This window comes from Physella acuta, unplaced genomic scaffold (assembly GCF_028476545.2).
Source record: "Physella acuta isolate Inbredline_101_S28 unplaced genomic scaffold, ASM2847654v3 ptg001757l, whole genome shotgun sequence".
NCBI classification, from domain to species: domain Eukaryota; kingdom Metazoa; phylum Mollusca; class Gastropoda; family Physidae; genus Physella; species Physella acuta.
Window position 1 is genome coordinate 33,261 of NW_026733267.1, and position 20,324 is coordinate 53,584.

Genomic DNA, 20,324 nt, shown 5'->3' on the forward strand with positions numbered 1-20,324 from the left:
TTAGGAGTGCAAAGAATCATGCTGAGAAGGTGAAGTCGCAATGTATTCTACTTGATTGAAGACCCGGGCATGCGTGTACTTTTTTCCATGTGGCTTCCTTGTCGAAGAACAAATATTACAGCCTTATTAATAATTAACCATAAACACCGGAAAGTCTAAACTCCATATTTATTAAGTTCCATAGTTTTTGTAGTAATTGCGGATCATTGTCCGGTTCTTTATTAAAAATGTCCGTCGTTCTACGAAGTAATTTTGCAACAATGGCGGCGTAAGATCTATACATCAATAATTATTTTTCACGCAACAACTATTATTAAAAGCGTGTTAAAGTTTTTTTTTTTTTAAATATTCTCTTGGTCTGAGCAGCGCACTTGGGCAAGTCCCGCACTTGAAGGAGTCACGCGATTCAGCACCGTTATTTTCTTTATTTGTCTGTAAAGTTAAATAATCTTTGCTGGATTAAACTGAAAAAAACTATAAAAGCCGCCCGAAGTCCGACATTCTTGATTAATACAACAGAGGCCACGCTTGATGTAACGAGTTATCACCCACCTGAAATTGTACAGGTCGTAATTCGATTGGAAGACCTTAGTGTCACACTTAGCTGTAGTACGTTCGCCTAGTATTTGGCCTGATGTGACTGTGGATAAGCCCCCCCTGACGTTATTGTATTCTGAACTATGTAGAAATAATTTGTGAGAGCTTAGGCACGCTAATCTTGTCTTGTTCGTTGCTGTGGTTGAATATGCAGGAGCTCAAACGATTGCCAGAATTACTGCTAGCAGTACTCAGGAAATTTGGCTTATAACTGTCGAGGACACAGATGCGATAATGAAAGGGGAACGATTTGACATAATTTTAATTCCCTTTGATGAGAATAAAAACGCTACTTTTCCAAAATTGAGAAAAAGACTACGAACAATTAATAAAACACAAAAGTCGTACATCATTTCTATGATTTGATACAGCCTCACCGACACGTTTGAGACACAAATGAAAACAAATCAGGCCCCGCGTGAATAGTTGGCCTTAGGCCCCGCGCATTCTTAACGCCGGCTCTACCCTTTAATTTTCTTCTGACTTTATGTGCTATGTTCTAGTCTAAGTGTATTAACGTTTTCGGGGAGAGCTGACCTGGGTTTTTTGGAGAGGGCGAATGTTCGCGAGAAGAAATAGGGCGTGGTGCAGGGTAAAGTATCCAGATGAGGCGAATAAAGATGTGACTTTCTGAAGAGTATTTTCCTGTATGTTTTTCTGTTGATTTTCATCCGTATATTATAACAGATATCACAACACAAATCCAAGTCCCGTTAATACGGCATTGAGCAAATCAACTTATTAACCTAGGGTGCCTATAATAGTAATTTTTGGCTTTAGAGATTTTTCGCAAGAGATCCATCACCTTTTCCTTTTTTGTGTGTGTGTGTGTGTGTGTGGCCAAGACACAATGGACCGTCACAGAAAGCTAGTTCCACTTTTGTCGGTCACCGGAAATTTTCCTGGCAGTCGCCCATGACAGCCCTGCCTCTTCCAGCTGCATCCCCGCAGTGCATCTCCACGCCTTTCTTGCTTACTTTTTTCTTTAGGCGTCCAGTTTAGCGCTATTCCTGCGATGTCATCAGGATTCATTCTTAGGACATGCCCCATCAATCGCCATCTTCGTTTTTCAATTATTTCGGAAACAGCTTCTAGATCTATCTCCATCTCTCCTAGTAATTGTGTTAGGCCATTGTATGCTTTTTATTCTTCGCAAGCACTTACTTTTTAAAGAGTCCAGTGATCTGCTGGTTTTGGATGATTATATCCAGCATTCGCTGCCATACAGTGGTACGCTAAGGACATTACTTATGAAAAGTATGCATTTGGTTTTGGAGGAGATTTTTTAAAATCGAAATCTGTTTTTGCATGGTTGCAAAGATTTTCTTGGATTTAGAGATGCGTGTTTTAATTTCAGTGGTGAAGTCTTCTTCCCTTACTTGTTCGCACGAAAATAAATGTTTTCTCCTCAAAAAATAACTTATTATCTAATTGGTTTGCTTTTGAAAATAGTTTTGAAGAGTTCTTGTTGTTCCATCATAAAAAGCATACATATAGATAGGCCTAATTATAAAACAATAATCAAAAACGATGTTCACCGTTGTTATCATGTGTAAACTCTAGCTAGTTTTCGATAACTAATTGAATACACGACAACTACACCAACCTTTAGCATGTGTATTCAGTAGGGTTACAAAAACTTAAACAGTTAAATTACTAAAATGTATTCTCTAAGACGTGCTTTGATAGGTCTATGTCGTTATCAGAAAATAATTTCTGCCACAGAACCAAATGGACTTACACATCGATCTGCTCTATTAATTAGAGACTTTGCTTCAGATAAAAATGACTGGTTTGTTGAGTTCCTTGTCATATGCAACAAAGCACCGCAATGCACTTGATTTGCCCTTGTCGGTTATCGTGTTCAATGTTGAATGGAGACAAGCGAGTTGACGAGATTCCTTCCATAGTGTTGTTGTCATGGAATAAAAACGTGCTTTTTAGATTTAGACAGTAAAAAAAATAAAAAATAAAAACTTAAGCCTAAAATTAATTTAGAAATTTTAGGCCTATATTTTTAGAATAAATGCTATAAAAGTTGCAAATCCAGAGAACTAGAAAATAATTTGTTGAGTTTAAGGCTACATTTCTATTTATTTTCATCAAGCCTAAGTTATAACCGGATGTTTCACTTTCGTAAGACAAATATTGATTGGCTGTACAGTAACTTAGTGATCGATAACTATTTGTTTAGTTAGTCTCATATAAATTCAATTTTCTTCAAATTATAAAAAGAATAGCATATAATTGTAGAGCTTTAAAAATGCAATCCAACAGTGCCAATTTTATTAATTTAGCATAATCGGTTGATTAAATATAATTTTTTTAGTGTCGCAAATAAAATATATAGAAACGCGACCAAAAACGCAGGTAAAAAGTCAAATTCACTTGTTTTAAAGCTAGTAAGCAAGAAAAGACATGATTCTTTCTTACTATTGAAATCAGTTTGCTTATACCTACATTTTTTTACACCAAGGTGAAAGTAAATAGTTTATATAAATTTATAAAATGCCATTTATATAATTTATTGTATGTTTTGTGAGGAATTTTCAATTGGAAAATACCGCATTTGGAAGCAGAAAGGTAAATTCTACAGAACAGATGTTGTTTGGAATGTTATAGATTATAGATCTAGGCCTATATCAAAATGTTTGTTTAATAAAATTCAATTAGAGTCCACCCATTTCTCATGGGTACCTGATATACATTGGGGAAATTAAAGGTAAAAAGTAAAGGCGGCTGTGAATATCGCTGACCACACGGACAATCACTTCATATGCCGAGGTCAAGAAACATGAACTCTACTTCATCTGCCAAATAGATTGCTTTGTCTACAGAGGAATCTTAATTAATGTTTACAGGGGCCTAATAAAATTGAGTTATGTTTGTAAAAACAGTAGGCCTAAGCTTTAAAAACTTATTTTGGTCAATATTGGAAAAAATAAAAATCTTTTCGACTAAATGGGTTGAAAAAAGCTTTGAATTTGTTTCATTGTTTGTTATTAGATCTTGTAGTATTTAGAATTGAAGCTTTCTTTCTTAATTACAAGTTGTATTAATTTCAAACCTTAATGTAATTTCTTTTTAATTCAGTATTAGCCTAAATGTAAGGTAGGCTACAGAATTCAGATATTACCTATGGTTTTGTGATTTTTATATGTTTATAACATTTGTGTTTATGAAATGACCTAATGAAGTTATCAAGCAAACTGTTTTATTATTATTTTAATAGGCCTGCAAGTTATAAGTACAAAATATAGATATCTAATCACTAGATCTAGATCTAGGTCTAAGTATAAGAAAAAACTACCAAAAGGGTTTGAAATACTTAAATATAGTACTAAAAGTAGCTATGTTTTGAAAAAAAAATATCTTAAACTGGAGACATTCAATTTAAAAGTCATTATAAAAACTCCACGATCTAGATTTATTTCTAGATCTCTAGTAGGAATACAGATTTAGAGGCTTTCCCATCAGTATCAATGTACTATCTTAGCTATGTGGGAGGTCAGTACGAGTTCACTGGGAAAAAAATCGGATCTGCCGTAGGGGGGGTGGGTTTAGTGCGCAAATGCTCCTGACCGATTGCCAAAAGGTACAGAAATTCTAAAGATACATTTTAAAAGAAAAATGGACGGCTGAACTGCAGTTATCAAAATATCTGTGTAAGTAGAAGTATAAATAATAATATTTTACACAAATATAGCTGTCTTTTGCTAAATCTAGCTCAATTTCCACGAAAATCGCATCCGGTCGCAATAATTTTTATATCAGCTTGTCGGCCATTCAACGATCTATCACGTGTAGCAGACGCCAAGCAGATTTACCCGTATGGTATTGCGCGAATGCTATTTTTAGCAACAGTGCCGAGACGCGATCGAAAAAAACGAACTAGAAAGTGGCCATAAAAAAGCGGGTCAGGGGAGGTAATTCAACTCGCGTTATGAGACTAGCTAATTTGTTTACAAAACTTTGCAGATCAAGTTTTTAAATAACAATGCAAATTAAAAACCCCATGACCTAGTTTTCTATTTTTAGCTTACAATGTGTACAATAAAATCTATGACGGCCTATCAAATAGCAGGATGCCATTGTTTATGTCGCCATTACACGTGAAAACCAAATTGTTTTTGCTTTTTTTTTAATTTTTATTTAGTTACCGAAAATATTATAAACATCAAATACATCCAATCTTTAGTAAAGTCCGAAAAAAACCAGACAGGCAGGATTTTAAAACCATATTAATTGTAACTACGCTGTGCATGATTTTTAAATGAATTTATACACCTCTCAAATACCTTTGAGACTTTTCTCGCTGGTGTCCATTGCTGAACAATCGCACATTTTTTTTCTGTAGATTATAGATCTAGGAAGGATAGCCTACATCATACTGCACTACATAGATGATCTATTAGTAATTACTAAATTAGTCAGTATCTATCTGAGTGTTAGAGTGTTAGGCGTTGGGGTAATCTATCGTTTTGGGTACGTAAAATCGCCCGCGATTTGTAATGTGAAAAACAGGTGACTCCTTAAATCTGTTGGAAACATTGCTAGTCTTCATTTATTACTGAAAACTTTTAATTCAATTGTTTAAAAACAAGTACATAAATGAAACAAGGAAACATTTTGGTTATCTATCGTTTTGGGTACGTAAAATCGCCCGCGATTTGTAATGTGAAAAACAGGTGACTCCTTAAATTTTAATAATTATTTCACATTTTGAGGAGGATTTATGTATTAAAAAATTCAAAAATGTTTCCTTGATTCATTTATGTACCTGATTTTAAACAATTGAATTAAAACTTTTCCGTAATAAATGAAGACTAGCGATGTTTCCAACAGATGCAACCATGCTCATTTACTATAGCAGCCATCTTGTCTAAGTTTTATTTTTATAAGCTTTTAGCGCCAGATTCAGGGGGAAGCCACTCTATTTTACAAATGGCTGCTGTTTATATAGCAAATCTTGCTCTCAGACACTGCTGTTTAAAGTTAATTTCTGGCCTATATCGATATATTTAGCCATTGATTTAGGTTTATTATTCATTTATCTATAATATTTGACACAAAAGTATGACAAAATACTTCTATTAAAGCCTTGACAATGAGGTAACGTTTTCGTACATAAATAGCCGCGGGCGATTTTACGTACCCAAAACGATAGATTACCAACATTTTTATATTTTTCAAAACATAAATCCTCCTCAAAATGTGAAATAGTTATTAAAATTTAAGGAGTCAGCTGTTTTTCACATTAGGGGCCTACTAGTCACAGGCGATTTTACGTACCTAAAGCCTAAAATGATAGATTACCATTTTTTGTAGTGTAGGGATAAGGCCATGTGCCAGTGTACAAAGAATAAAGATGACTTAAGTTTTTAGAGTCTACTACAATCAATAAAACCTTAGTTTAGAGTTAGTCAGAAATTATCCGATAATGTTTGTTGAGTTTCATAAATATAAGTTACGAGCCGGCCCGCGGCATAACATACGCCGCTATTTAGTTGTTTCTAATTTTCAATAATTCATAATTTGTGAATTCGACAGCACCAACGCTGACACTGAAAATATTTCTTTAAAACACTATAAGTAGCTCGTTAAGGACCATAACCCCCCCCCCCTTCCTTCCCCCCCCCCCTCCTCCCCCCCCCCCCCCCCCCCCCCCTTACGTTTAAAATCGTTGGCTCTGCTTGTAAACATTTAGAGTGAACACAGCTCACTAAAACCATGTAGGGGTGGGGAGGTAGGGAGAGCGTTTGCAGCTTGTTTTCTAACGGCTTGAAGAAGAGAATTATATATATAGATGCTTACAGTAAATAATGGTTTATTGGACCATTGAAATTAAAATATAATAGCGAAGCTCACTAAATCTTAATTTTAATTTTTTATTTTTTTAACCAATACCAATAAAAGCTAGAGATATTTTTCTAACTAACTAGGCACTACATTTGATGATTTTAGCTCATTATGAACTAAAATACATGATTTTAATTATTGGTGCCATACAGCTTAGCTGTGAAAGATTTTTCCAGGACAACCAGTCTGAGATCTGATTCCTAAAGTTGACCTGAAAACTACCTAGGAGGTTCGTAAGGATCATGTGTGGGGAGGGGGAAGTGGAGGTATGCTGCAATAAAACGAAATCGAAAGGATACTCGTAACTTGGTTATGTAATCTATTTACTATATTTTTAGCAAACGCCAAATGAATGAACCAAAAATAATCACGTATAAATGTTTAAAAATATATAGATCTAAACTTTTTAAAGGTATTCATTTTCACTTTTATTCAGTCTTGATTAATCAGTGTAAATAGGAATGTTTAATTAGGACAATTATGCATAATAATACATAGATTGAGTTAACGGCGGAATCTAACCCTCCTCCCTTATCCAGCATGGAAGCTTTGTCTAGGCTGAGTTTTAAATATTAAAAAAAAGTATATAGGCATAATAAAATATCTGTTTTTATTTTTAAAACTGTCGTTGCATTAAATTTCATCACATGTGAGTGAGAAATGCATTCCAAACATCGCCACTCATAGGCTGTGCGTAGTGACGGCTCGCTCGCGTTGTTTTGTCAACGAGAGAAACATCGCCCGTCCGAAGCTAGATCCAGGTGGAGTTTTAATACTTAAATTTGTATCTAGAGCTGGTGTGTAGATCTAGATAGATCTATTTAAAGATTGTTAGGCTACGCCTATCACATTAACGTTGATCACTTGTGAGTGAAAAATTATGCAAATTCGTCACGAGCCCGCTTGCGTTCTTTCGTCACGCGAGCGTGTGCGCAAGTCCCTGTACTGTGTCAACTAGATCTAGATCTAAGAATGCAAACTTTTGTTCATGCAGGCTGTCCTCTAATATGATTATTATAATTTATTAGCCTAGCCCTTCTGGATCTAAATCATAATAATCAATTATATAAAAATGAAAGCAAATGAAAATAATATTAACTATAATTCGATCTAGTAGTAATTAGTAATAATAAAATCAAGTAAATAATTTAGCACCTAGACTTTTTCGAGATCGCGTTTCACCACGAGATCACAGGTTTACGGGCTTTTACAGAAATACCAACTAATTCCTATCTTCCCGTGTTCAGATCGAAATACTTAATTAATTTGTCCAGCAATGTAAAAATCAAAATTGGAAAATATTCACTTAACGCTCGTCAACACAAACGTAGTAAAGAGTCGATAGAGCCACCTAGGCGAACGTCTGCCGCCCAATAGCGGTCACGTGGGTTATGGAATTTTTACTTCTGGTGGTGACCGTTTTGAAGAATTTTTTAAAAAATTAGCGCATGTAATATTCGATTTATTTTTACACAGACTGTTAAATCTAATATTGATGTACTTTCGGTTTCCGATCTACATGGTAGTTGCTAATATTTAAAAAGATCTACGAATGTTTGTCGGCACCACTTTTTGAGCTTCGGTCTTCATTATCCAAAGCAATTTATAGCGTTTCTCTGGCATATTTAGCACTGCCAACTATAGTTTGTTTACATTATGTGAAAAAACCGCAATTTTTCACGAGGTAAACATTTTAAAAACGAATTCCTATAAAGTCACTTGGGCAGACAAGAAAAATGCCCGAAACTAAGCGTCCGGTTTAGGACGCCATGTTGTTGTTACAGAGGCGTAGCGACCCTTCCCGGCGCCCGGGGACAAACTTTTCGATTAGCACCCCCCTCGAGATTTTGATTTGCACCCCCCCCCCCCCTCAAACTTTCGATTTGCACCCCCCCCCCTCAAACTTTCGATTTGCACCCCCCCCCCCCCCCCTCGAGATTTTGATTTGCACCCCCCTCAACCTTTCAATTTATTTTTCCAACCCATTTTGGCGCCCCCTAAGCTCGGCGCCCGGGGACATGTGTCCGCCCCCCCCCCCCCCTCGCTACGCTACTGTGTTGTTAGCAACCAGAGACGCTTTCAAGTTAGTTATTCTTGCTATAATAAGTATGCATCAAATACTCTCACCAATACCAATCTGAAGGGTAGATCGATGTGTTTCGCGGGCTTTTATAGCCTTGTAAGATACCTATCATCACATGGCCAGGTAAAAGATCACTAATGATTCTCAATTAGCCTAATTACGCAGGAAATCAAGGCCAAATTGTGAGCCCATTTGAAATAATATACAACCCTTTTAGCGTCTATTGCGCATACTTCCGTACAGCATCCATCACAATAGCGATGACGTCACAATTAAAAATTACGTGCTTTCAGTGACCTTTTTTGGGCGCCGATTTCTTAAAATGGTTATAAAATAATTACAATATTTTTTCACTAAACGATCAGTCTAATAATAGCCTACCGTACAGTGCCATTTGGACACCTAACAGACCATTATTTAAAGTTTTTAAACAACTCAAACTATACCCATGTTTACGTTTCACCTACATTGTCGGAAGCAAATTTTAATTTTTTTTTCTGGCAAAAATAGCTTTGTCATCTTCAGATAGCTTAAAATACGCAAAAAAAAACGCCATTTTTCGCGTGATAATTATTTTTAATGTTAATCTTAAGGTGGTCTCTCGAACAAAGCTGAAAAAATTGCCCAATCGTAGGCCAAGGTGTGGTAGCCATGTTCTGGTTAGCAACCAAGGACGCTTTCGAGTTATTGAGCCTCGTTAAAATATAAAGTTGATTGTAATAGGCCTAAATTGTTTTATTTTTTTAAGTTTAGTCAACATAAGGAAGCAGGAATAAATACAATAATAGATAATAGACCTAATAATAAAACACTTTGTATTATGTTAAATACGAAGATATACAATCATATCAAATAATAAAGAACAAAGCTTGGCATTGATGCTATAAGGCTAATCTTATTTCTGTTTAATTTTTTAGGTCTCGGCGTTCCCGCGATGGAGATGAACTTCAAGATAATGAAAATGACGTCCAGGATACCTTTCACAGACAAGGCTACAGTCGAAGACATTCCTATGAAAATAAACCGTCATATAACAGACTTTCTACACAGCATAGTGATGAAAACCGAAGAAGTTATTATGACAGACCAAGGTTTCAGCGATTTTCTGACAGTGGGTCATATGAATCAAACAGGCACTTTGATGGTGGATCATATTATCAGTCAAATAAACGATTTGATGTTGGAAGATTGGGTGCAGACTTGAAAGATAAGACATGGGACACTGGTGCTCTCTCACCCATTGAAAAGAATTTCTATGTTGAAAATACAGAAAATCGTTTATCACAGGTAGATTTTTTAGAATTTGTTACCATGATACATGCTATCCAGTTAAAGCTGATTTTAAAAAAATTGTATTTCTTAAAAAAAAAATTTCCTCATAGAATCACAATGATTTTGATTTAAAGAAAAGGAAAAATATTTTTTTAAGAGTTTCACAAATTTAGTTAAAGTGCTCCCTGCTCTGGGTCAAAGTACATATAAAAATAGCATTTTATAAACCTTCTATAGGCCTTAAGGATATTTAAAAATTAAAACATGAGACTGAGTGGTTGGATGGTAGAGTTTATGACAGCTAACCTGTAAGTCTAGATTTTTGTATCTCAGCTGAGCATAGTGCTGACCACTCCTATCCCCATGTATGCCAAGGTAATTGAAATCGGTGAACTCTACTTCATCTACCACATGTGTTTTGGCTAAAATGGGAAACTAGGAGGATGGGGGAAAAAGAAAACAGCTGAAGCTGTAATAATATAATCTTTAGACAGCCTGCTGTTAAACATTACTGTAGCTAAGATAGGGTAAGACTATAGCCAGCTCTGCATAACTTAAAAGAAGTATTTTTTTTTAAATTTTGAATATAAAAATAAATTTTTAACACTATTAATGAATCTTTATTTTGTTATTTATTTACTTTTGCATGTGTTATTATCAACAGAGTGAAGTAGAAGCATTTTACAAATCACATAATATAACAGTTTTGCGTGGTCAAAGACCCCTGCCTATATGTGATTTTCTTGATGCAAACTTTTCAGGTATTTAAACTTTCTCATATATATATATATATATATATATATATATATATATATATATATATATATAATCACCATTTCAAATTATTGGTGTCTAAACGTATTTAAAAATAATGTGTTTAGGTTCCTCCTGTATGGCTCCGAATGTTGTAAACTACAAATGCAATTGTGGTGAAACTACAAGCTTTTCAGAACAAGTGCTAATGACAAATATTGAGAATCTTCTGGCTAAACGCTATCTAAAATGAGGATTTAACCATTAATGTCCCATTCATTATACCAAAACTCCACCCATGACGGCCCAATGTAAGGAGCATAACTCTGTATGATCAAGTGAATAGTTTCACAAAATATTTGTTTTTGTCTAAATGAAATTGAAAATTAAGATAAAAACTACTGCTTAATGTTGGGAATAAACCTGGCTTTCCAACAGTATTAAATAGAATATATTATATTCGGTACAAGTACAGAATAAAAATAAAAAATGTCGGAGAAAATTCAAAACAGGTCATTTTCGGTAGTCAACTTTATTTATTTTTATCTAAACAACTATGCATCGAATTTAACAGTTAAATATCAATTTGGTTATGTTTAAGATATATAATTCATAAAATACATGCCTAGATACGTTTAGAGGCATTATTTTATTTTTAATATTAAATCTACTAAAAATAGGACAGATGAGTCTAAAATTTCGAGATCGAAAGAAACTTTTATTTTTTATCTTTCAAAAGCGCCATTGAAATTAGAAGACCGGAAAAGGATGCTGAAACTATCCGACTTCCTGTTTAGTTAAAAATTAGGATTTGTAGTTCCAAATTTTAATGAAACAAATTTAATTTTTCTATGCGTATTGTAAGCAGGCGGCAGCGGGCGTTACGGGACATTAACGGTGTTGGGCGGCAGCGGGCGTTACGGGACATTAATGGTTAAAAAGAACTTTCATCCACCCATTAACAGTAGTAATCAGAAATTAGAAAGTGTAGATGGTTGGGCCATGTGCTTAGACTGAGAGCAAACGCATTGGCTAGGACTGCTCTCAAATACCATAGGGCAAGAGAAAATGAGAACATGCCTTATGCAGAGGTTAAAGCTAGTGATAGGATGAAATTGTGTTCACTTGTTGATGCCTTATGTGACAAAGGGCATTAAGAGATGATGATAAACAAAAAAAAAGCAACTGCTGATCACAAATTGTATTGAAAAAGACATTTAGAGCTACTAAATCTATTACTTTTACCTCAAGATCTTTTTTTTTTTAAATATTTTTAAGTGCAGTTGAATGCTTGTTAGAGTGTTTTATATACTTGTTTTATTTTTGTACTAAAGGCTTGTACTTTCCATTTTCTTAAAATATAGGAATAATATTGTTTTTTTCAGAGGAAATTAATACACAGCTGAAAATCAACAATTGGATTAAACCTACCACCATACAGAGTGTGGGCTGGCCTCTGGTTTTGTCAGGTAAAAACATGGTGGGAATAGCACAGACAGGCTCTGGGAAAACACTGACGGTAAGTTCATTTTTGGATAGTTCGGTGTTTTTAAAGGTGTGAGTGTTCATAATGTACCAGATAACATAATTTTGATTTTTTTTTTAGTTTGTATTGCCAGGTTTGGTTCACATCAAACATCAAAGACAAGTCAGGCGTGGGGAAGGACCTGTGGTGAGTATGGATGTACTAGCTGCTAAGTTTGTTTGAAAATTTCTTGTTATACAGCTAAGTTAGAGGTGTGATTAAAATTAAAATCAAGTCTTGCTTTTACCTACAGGTAATGTATAATGTGTCTGTTTTATTGAAACTAAACCCAAAGAATATAAAATCTCTAAAAAGCTAAAGCCTACTCAATCATTCCACCCCGAATCTTGTTTTTTCCAATTACTAATTAAAAATTGTTTTTCATGCCAATGCAGCAAAAAGACACATTGTCTTTCCCCCATTTTAAAAACCTTTACAACAAAAATTCTTATGAATAAAAAATGTAGTTCACAGAAAAGCTTCTAAGAAATTTGACCTAGATATACATTTACAAACTTTGATTTAGCATTTACAGAAAACATTGTTGCGTGCTGTGAGGTTTCCTTAGGCCAGTCAACTGAATCCTGGGAGTGTTATTTTTTAGAGTTGTTTATTTTTGTGTGTTTATTACAGGTCCTTGTTTTGGCACCAACAAGAGAACTTGCTCAACAAATTGACAGTGTTGCCAAAGAATATGGTAAACTTCAAGGCATTCATTCTTGCTGTGTTTTTGGTGGACAATCAAAACTTGTTCAACAAAAGTCCCTTTTGAATGGTAATTATATTTTGTTTAGTCCACAATTTATCTTTTTTGTTCCATTGGTTTTACTTATAAACAGTTTCCTGGTACGTTTTATTTTGGAAAGGCTTAGTTTATTTTCATTATGTAACTAATGCTTTAATTGCTCTGACCATGCTGAGCCCTACCCTTATATATATTTATTTTTCTGATTTGCAATTCTTTTTTTTAATAAACTTAACAAAGCATTCTTAGTATAGTAGTTAGATTGCCCCCACCCCACCATTACCAATAAAAAAACATTCCCTTCATTTTTGTTACATATTTTTTGTCTGTTTACATTAAGCCATTCACATTAGTAATTTTAAAATTTAAAAAATCTGTATTGCTTAAGGTTTTGCTTAAGAAAGCTCTTGTCCTTATAGGTCCTGAAATAGTTGTTGCCACCCCTGGTAGATTACTAGACTTTCTGGAGGCTGGAACTGTTAACCTTGATAGGACATCTTATGTGGTTTTAGATGAAGCTGACCGCATGTTAGATATGGGATTTGAGCCACAAATTAGAAAAATATTGGGCCAAATCAGGGTAATTATTTTTTATAATTATTTTGATTGTTGAAATGCAGTTCCTTTTAGTAATTGCCTCAGTTTTTTTTTTTTTTTTTTCAAAGCCTAACAGGCAAAATGTATTGTTAAAATGTATTTCTGTTTAGTAAAAGTGGTCACCCTCTGGTTTATTTTAAAGCCTGACAGACAAATGTTGATGTGGAGTGCTACTTGGCCAAGAGAGATACAAAATCTTGCCCATGATTTCTTGGGGGATTTTGTGCAAGTCAACATTGGCTCTGAAGAATTAGTGGCCAATCCAAACATTCGCCAGATTGTAAAAGTCTGTGAACCCGATGAGAAATTTAACCTGTAAGTCTTTTGAATTGGTTGAGTCCCCTTGCTTGATTTTTTTTTTTAAATATGTAAATACTAAATAACCAACATTACGTTTTCTAACATAATGGTGCACATTTATTTTTAATTGTTAGTAATTCAGAAGTGAACATTTTAGATTATTTGGTTAATGTTAATAATGAAAACATTTTGAAAGATTTAATTCATTTCTTCCACAGTTTGGTGGATGAGCTACAGAAAGTTGAAAAGGAAAGAAGCAAGACTTTAATATTTACTCAGACTAAATCCGAGGCTGATTTTCTGACCAGAAGGCTGAGGATGAAAAGGTAGATTTTATTTAAATCTCATAATATGCTAATCAAATTCTTATTGAAGAGTATGTACCTGAAAAATTTCAATGAGGTAAAGCTTTTAACACAGCTTACATACTTGATAGAGCAAAATGTTTTGTATACAAAAAACAAAATTTATTGATCAACATTTACTAATCCTACCCATACTTATTTTTCATTGAAAGTCTATTTTGTAAATTTCTTTGGGAGCCCAGGAGAATGGGGATGTTGGGTCAGGAGTTCAGGGTTCAAATGTTTAACCAAATTATGAGTGCCTTGTTTACATACAAATACATTGTTTACTTTAAGTTATGTAGCAAACATTAATATTTATTTACACAATTTTTTCTTTATCCTAGGTTCTCAGCACTGACCATTCATGGTGGAAAATCTCAAACAGCCAGAGATGAAACACTAGAGAGTAAGTAAACAAAAATCAATACTCCCTATAGGTGACTGGTGGTAGTGTTTAATTTAAATGTTCACAATCTGGGGAGAAGATGTAGTTAATTGTCAATTTTAAGTAATCTTTTATTTCTGTATTATTTTTTTCTCCTTAGGGTTTAGAAGTGGAAATGCCAATATCCTGGTTGCTACAGATGTGGCTTCAAGAGGCTTGGGTAAGTCACCGGCATTCACTCTAACAATCTACCGTAGACTGTCATTGTCTAAAGAAGTAACATGGCTATCACTAAGTAGTAATCATGTTGAACTGGTCAATTAGTTAAACCCTATGAGTTGAATACAGCCAGCCTTTGTTCATCATCACCTTCGTCATTTCTGCGGGCTCCTTGTGGAGCATAGTAATGTAACCACACCTCTTCATCTTGCACAGTTGGGTCTTTGACATCAGCCTTAACTCACTGACTATTACCTCAATATTTTTAGAAAAAATGTTGCTCTCAGCTTTTATTTAGGAAAAATGTATGGGCAATAGGAACTAAAGTTTTGAAAACACCCATCATTACAAACCTGCCAGACAAAATACCAAACAAAGACCTTTGGTAAATTACAAAACAGCAGCCAATAGATAAGGATATCAAGGCCCGTAAACGGGGATGGATTGGTCATAAGGGAAGAAGGAAACATTGCAAAAAATGCTATAGACTTGAATCTCCCTGGAAAAAGGAAATTGGGTCGGCCAAAGAGATTGTGGAGAAGATTGGTAGAGGCAGAGACCGATGGGCTCACATGGGCACAGATAAAGGGAGCAGCGCAAAAGCGAATCCGCTGGAAAAGTGTAACTGCAGCCCTCTGCTACCCAGGGGCTACAAAGAAAAAATGAATAATCATTGCAAACCTGTGTGTCTAAAGATTTGTTTCCATTTCAAATGTTTCTACTTTCAGACATCAATGATCTATAGATTAGTTTCCATTTCAAATGTTTCTACTTTCAGACATCAATGATCTATAGATTAGTTTCCATTTCAAATGTTTCTACTTTCAGACATCAATGATCTATAGATTAGTTTCCATTTCAAATGTTTCTACTTTCAGACATCAATGATCTATAGATTAGTTTCCATTTCAAATGTTTCTACTTTCAGACATCAATGATCTATAGATTAGTTTCCATTTCAAATGTTTCTACTTTCAGACATCAATGATCTATAGATTAGTTTCCATTTCAAATGTTTCTACTTTCAGACATCAGTGGTCTATAGATTAGTTTCCATTTCAAATGTTTCTACTTTCAGACATCAATGATCTATAGATTAGTTTCCATTTCAAATGTTTCTACTTTCAGACATCAATGATCTATAGATTAGTTTCCATTTAAAATGTTTCTACTTTCAGACATCAATGATCTATAGATTAGTTTCCATTTCAAATGTTTCTACTTTCAGACATCAGTGGTCTATAGATTAGTTTCCATTTCAAATGTTTCTACTTTCAGACATCAATGATCTATAGATTAGTTTCCATTTCAAATGTTTCTACTATCAGACATCAATGATCTATAGATTAGTTTCCATTTCAAATGTTTCTACTTTCAGACATCAATGATCTATAGATTAGTTTCCATTTCAAATGTTTCTACTTTCAGACATCAATGACATCACGCTTGTGGTCAACTATGATTACCCCAACACAGCAGATGATTACATTCACAGGATTGGTAGAACAGCTCGGGCGTCTAAGACAGGAACATCTCTGTCATTCATCACATATCAAGACTCTGGAAAGGTGGGAAACGACTTGGGTTGCAGAAGAGATAATTGTAAACATAGAGCACAAATTGTACATGTTTAAAAATAATTATTTATTTGTTTCAGGTTGATGACTTGATTAAAGTTTTAAAGATGGCAGGACAAAATGTACCAGAAGAGTTGCTACAACTTAAACCAAGTCCAAGAAGTAAGTTTTAAATTTTTTAGAATTCATTACTTAAACATTTTTTTTTATTCTTAATATTTCTGTTCTTAAAAATCTATTATTTAGCTTGTATAAGTGCTGTATTTTAAAAACTTGCCCTCATCTTTGTATAGGACCATCACAACCAAGCAATGGTTACAGGAAACCATTTAGATCTGGTATGTTTACAGCTTCTTTTTTTTTAAAAAAGTTCTTATGCTAGTTTTAATGCTGGTAGCTTAGCCTTGTGAAATAGAGTGTCTACAAAGTTTCCTTTGAAGATTTGTATTATAACCATCTGCAAGATTTTCTATCAATAATAAACATAATAGTAAAATAACTGGTACTGAAACAAAATACTGAATGTACTACATAGAAATTTAATTAGCCAGAGAGAAAGGTTAAAATGGGATACAAGTTTTGAAGGTTTATAGTATAAATCAGGGGTGGGTAAAGTGCTACCAGCCACAGAGTTTTTTGTGGCCTACCAGACATTCAGAAAACCCCGCCTTGAACTGAGATTTGCGTAATGTCCACGACCAAAGTTCGTCTCATATTTAATACAATCATTTTAAACGGTGCGGCCCTCCGCTAAAATTGAGCCAAAACAATTGCCTACCCATGTTATTAATGGTTGGATAGTTCAATAACTATGACAGTTTATAGCTAAAGTTTTAAAATAAATTAAAAACCTTTTGTATCTCTTAGTTTACTTGACATAAACCTCATCTTTTTGGTTCATTATTTAAATAATCTTTGTAGTGCACATAAAAACTTGTTATTGTAAACATTTCTTTATAGGCCTACTAATTACTTTTCATATTGATATTGTACTGCACGTTTTTATAAAGAATAACAAGTCAACTGGCTGAACCAGAGGCGTATCCAGGTTTTCGTTGTAGGGGGAGCGAAAAGAGCAAAAAAGGCGCCGAATTTTTAACACGTTCTATATACGTGTATTATATATATATATATATATATATATATATATATATATATATATATATATATATATATATATATATATATAATTACTAGCTGTATGTCATTACTTCGCTATGATGTCAAATAAATTGAAAGTAGCACTCTGAAGAAATAAGAAAAAACACACAATTTAGGCCGACAAAACAAAAATTGTATCAATCTAAGCAAAAAAAAATATACACACACTACAACCAAAAACAATGAACAATCTGTTTTGTAATTCTTGTAAAAAAAATTCTTACATAATAATTCCTGGGAAATTATTTACGACCAGTGAAATAGGGGAAATAATCACTCTCTTAATATAAATATGTATATATCTACACATTTAATTATAAATGTCAAAACAAATAAATAGTTACTTTGAATATAATGAAATTGTTTTACACTATTTGTGTTTACAAAATGTTTTTTTCTATTATCAGAATTTAATATATCGTCATCATAAATGCTAAAGTATTACAGCATAATGAAAGTTTTTAAAATCAGAGTTGGTATAAAACCACGCTTTTCGATATAATAGAAAAACACTATGAATAACAGCCAACATTTAACTAAATATTGGTCTTTTTAGTTCTGATCATGTATTTTTAATTAACAACTGCTTCTTTGTGTTCTTGAAAGATCATTTTTTAACATAGTGAAAGGTATGGGTTAGATCACTGTATTAATCACACACCTTTTTACTGGTAATTGCAAAAACAATATTCACAGTTTTACGTTTAAAAAGTTAATTTTTTGGCGGCATGGTACTTTCGTACATCATTACGCGTTTTTCTACATCTACTTAACAGATCACTTTGGGGGGGGGGGGGGGGGGGGTTCAACTTCATTCACCACTGTCCGGTCACTTTAGGTCAATTATCCAACCCAGTGTATACTTAGGTGTGACATTAATGTCGCTCTACACAATTGTGGTGGTAAAGTGTGGGCGGGGGGGAGGGGGGAGATACCAACTCCGAGTGAACATAGAGTCAGTTTTTAGATGACTGTTCTAAACATACATATATATTACACAAATATATATTACACAAATATATATATTACAGAAATAGATTTAAATAAGTAGCAGTGGTATTATGACAATATTTTTTTTTTACAGAGGGGTCCATGGGGAAGGGGGGTTGTAACTGTTTTATATAATTTGTAATCGTAATCACTATCGCCCAAACTTTAAGTATACTACTATTTCATCGTGAAGACGTTGTTGGCCGTGTCAAAATTTCCCCACCACTACGCAGTTTGCTCATAAGTAAATTTAAATAGAGGTGCCACATCAGTTGTATTTGTTTCTGTATTGTAATTTTTTTTTTAATTAATCACACGATTCAAACTGTATATATAAACTAATTATGTGTGAATTTTATGTATAACATTTTCTAATTCAATTATTCGTAAGCAAATACTTTATACAGTTGCCTTAAACTTAACACCCCTCTTGCCAAGTGGTACTACCCGTAGAGGTTTTTTAAACATCGCAATCCATCGTAATGATTATTTTTAGAAAGGCAAACTGATGCAGCTGTTAATACGTGTCTTAAACGTAGACACTACTAGACTAGTACAATAATGCTTAATTGCTGCATGAAAAGAAATCTTGTGATTTACATAGATGTGCCGACCAAAAATATTTTTTTAACAAATATCATTGTTTAAAACTTTGAGTTTCAAAAGTTTTAAAAAGGCGCCACTTTGCTGATAATGGCCAGAGGGGGAGCGGCCGCTCCCCCTGCTCCCCCCCCCTGCGTACGCTACTGGGCTGAACATTTCATTCCTTAATGCAGTAATCATTAAGCTATAAAAAAAATTTTTTAATGAAAATGTATACATTTTTTTTTCTTCAGGATTTGAAAGAAGAAACAGCTGGTCCTAGTTTTGTATTTATTGTTTTTTTTTGTACAAACTTCTGTTTACATGTGGGCTAAAGGTTCACTGAATGAACTTAGGTTGCCAGAAACTTCATTCTGTAAAAAAAAATTAATTAAATGAACATAAGTAGTTTAAAATTTTTTTTATGGAAATCATTAAATGTGAATACATTTTTATTTGAATTGTGTTGTTTTTAATTGAAAGTGGTTGAATAAATATAATGAATGTGATATAAGGCACCATGTGTCTCAATAGACGTTTCCTACAGATACAATCTCAGGCATCAGTACTGACAGATCTTGGATGCAGAGATTAGTAGCTTGGTCACTGTACTGTCTAGTTGGTCACTCTACTGCTCTTACTCGTTAAAACTTGAGTTATCCAGAAAAAGTGTTAGTTTATGTGTAGGGTCGACATTAGTATTTAAAAAATGTAACACATTTATGGAGCTGGCATTAGAAAAGGGATGGTGTGGCCTAGTGGTAGGGAGCTAGACTGCTAACCCGTAAGTCTCAAGTTAAAATCCGGGTTCAAGTCATTAGACTGTCCCCGAGTCCACCCAACTCTGATGGGTACCTAACTCCTGTTAGGGAAAGTAAAGGCGGCTGGGTATAGTATTGACCACACTATCCCATAATAATTATGCCTAGGCCACAGAAACAGGTGAACTCTACCTCACTTGCCCCATAGACCATCTGTTTTGGAAGGGGAACACTACTCTGTTTTGTTTTTTTTACGTTTGAAACGCCTGCTCCAAACTATGATAAGTCAGTCAGGAGACCACATACCTGCTAATGTTCCAAGTTCTGACCCATGGACGAATGAGGCTCGTAGTCATAGCTGGGAAAACTCCAAAATCAAACAGCTGCTGCCTTGCCGATTGATCCTGGGTGGACAAAGGTTATGGAAGTTGGTCCATAAAGAAAAGCAGCCTGAAGTCTTTATCTAGTGCAGGGGTCTCCAAACTGCGGCCCGCGATGTCCTCTCATCCGGCCCGCGGAGATTTTTTGTCCACGGGAAAAAAACGTTTGTTGGTGATGGCTGAGGAACTTT

At 34.3% G+C, this 20,324-nt stretch overlaps 1 protein-coding gene across 1 annotated transcript; it reads left to right on the plus strand.

Moving 5' to 3' along the window:
* Positions 1 to 2,182: 2,182 nt before the first annotated feature.
* On the plus strand, positions 2,183 to 19,447 carry LOC131930332 (uncharacterized). The gene is made up of 15 exons (XM_059286757.1): positions 2,183 to 2,389; positions 9,457 to 9,826; positions 10,476 to 10,572; positions 11,950 to 12,083; positions 12,171 to 12,236; positions 12,723 to 12,864; positions 13,254 to 13,414; positions 13,574 to 13,746; positions 13,950 to 14,057; positions 14,423 to 14,484; positions 14,624 to 14,683; positions 16,111 to 16,250; positions 16,340 to 16,421; positions 16,553 to 16,597; positions 19,247 to 19,447. The coding sequence occupies exons 1-15, from the start codon at positions 2,259 to 2,261 to the stop codon at positions 19,273 to 19,275; spliced, it is 1,800 nt and encodes a 599-aa protein (XP_059142740.1). The 5' UTR covers positions 2,183 to 2,258; the 3' UTR covers positions 19,276 to 19,447.
* The last annotated feature ends 877 nt before the right edge of the window (positions 19,448 to 20,324 follow it).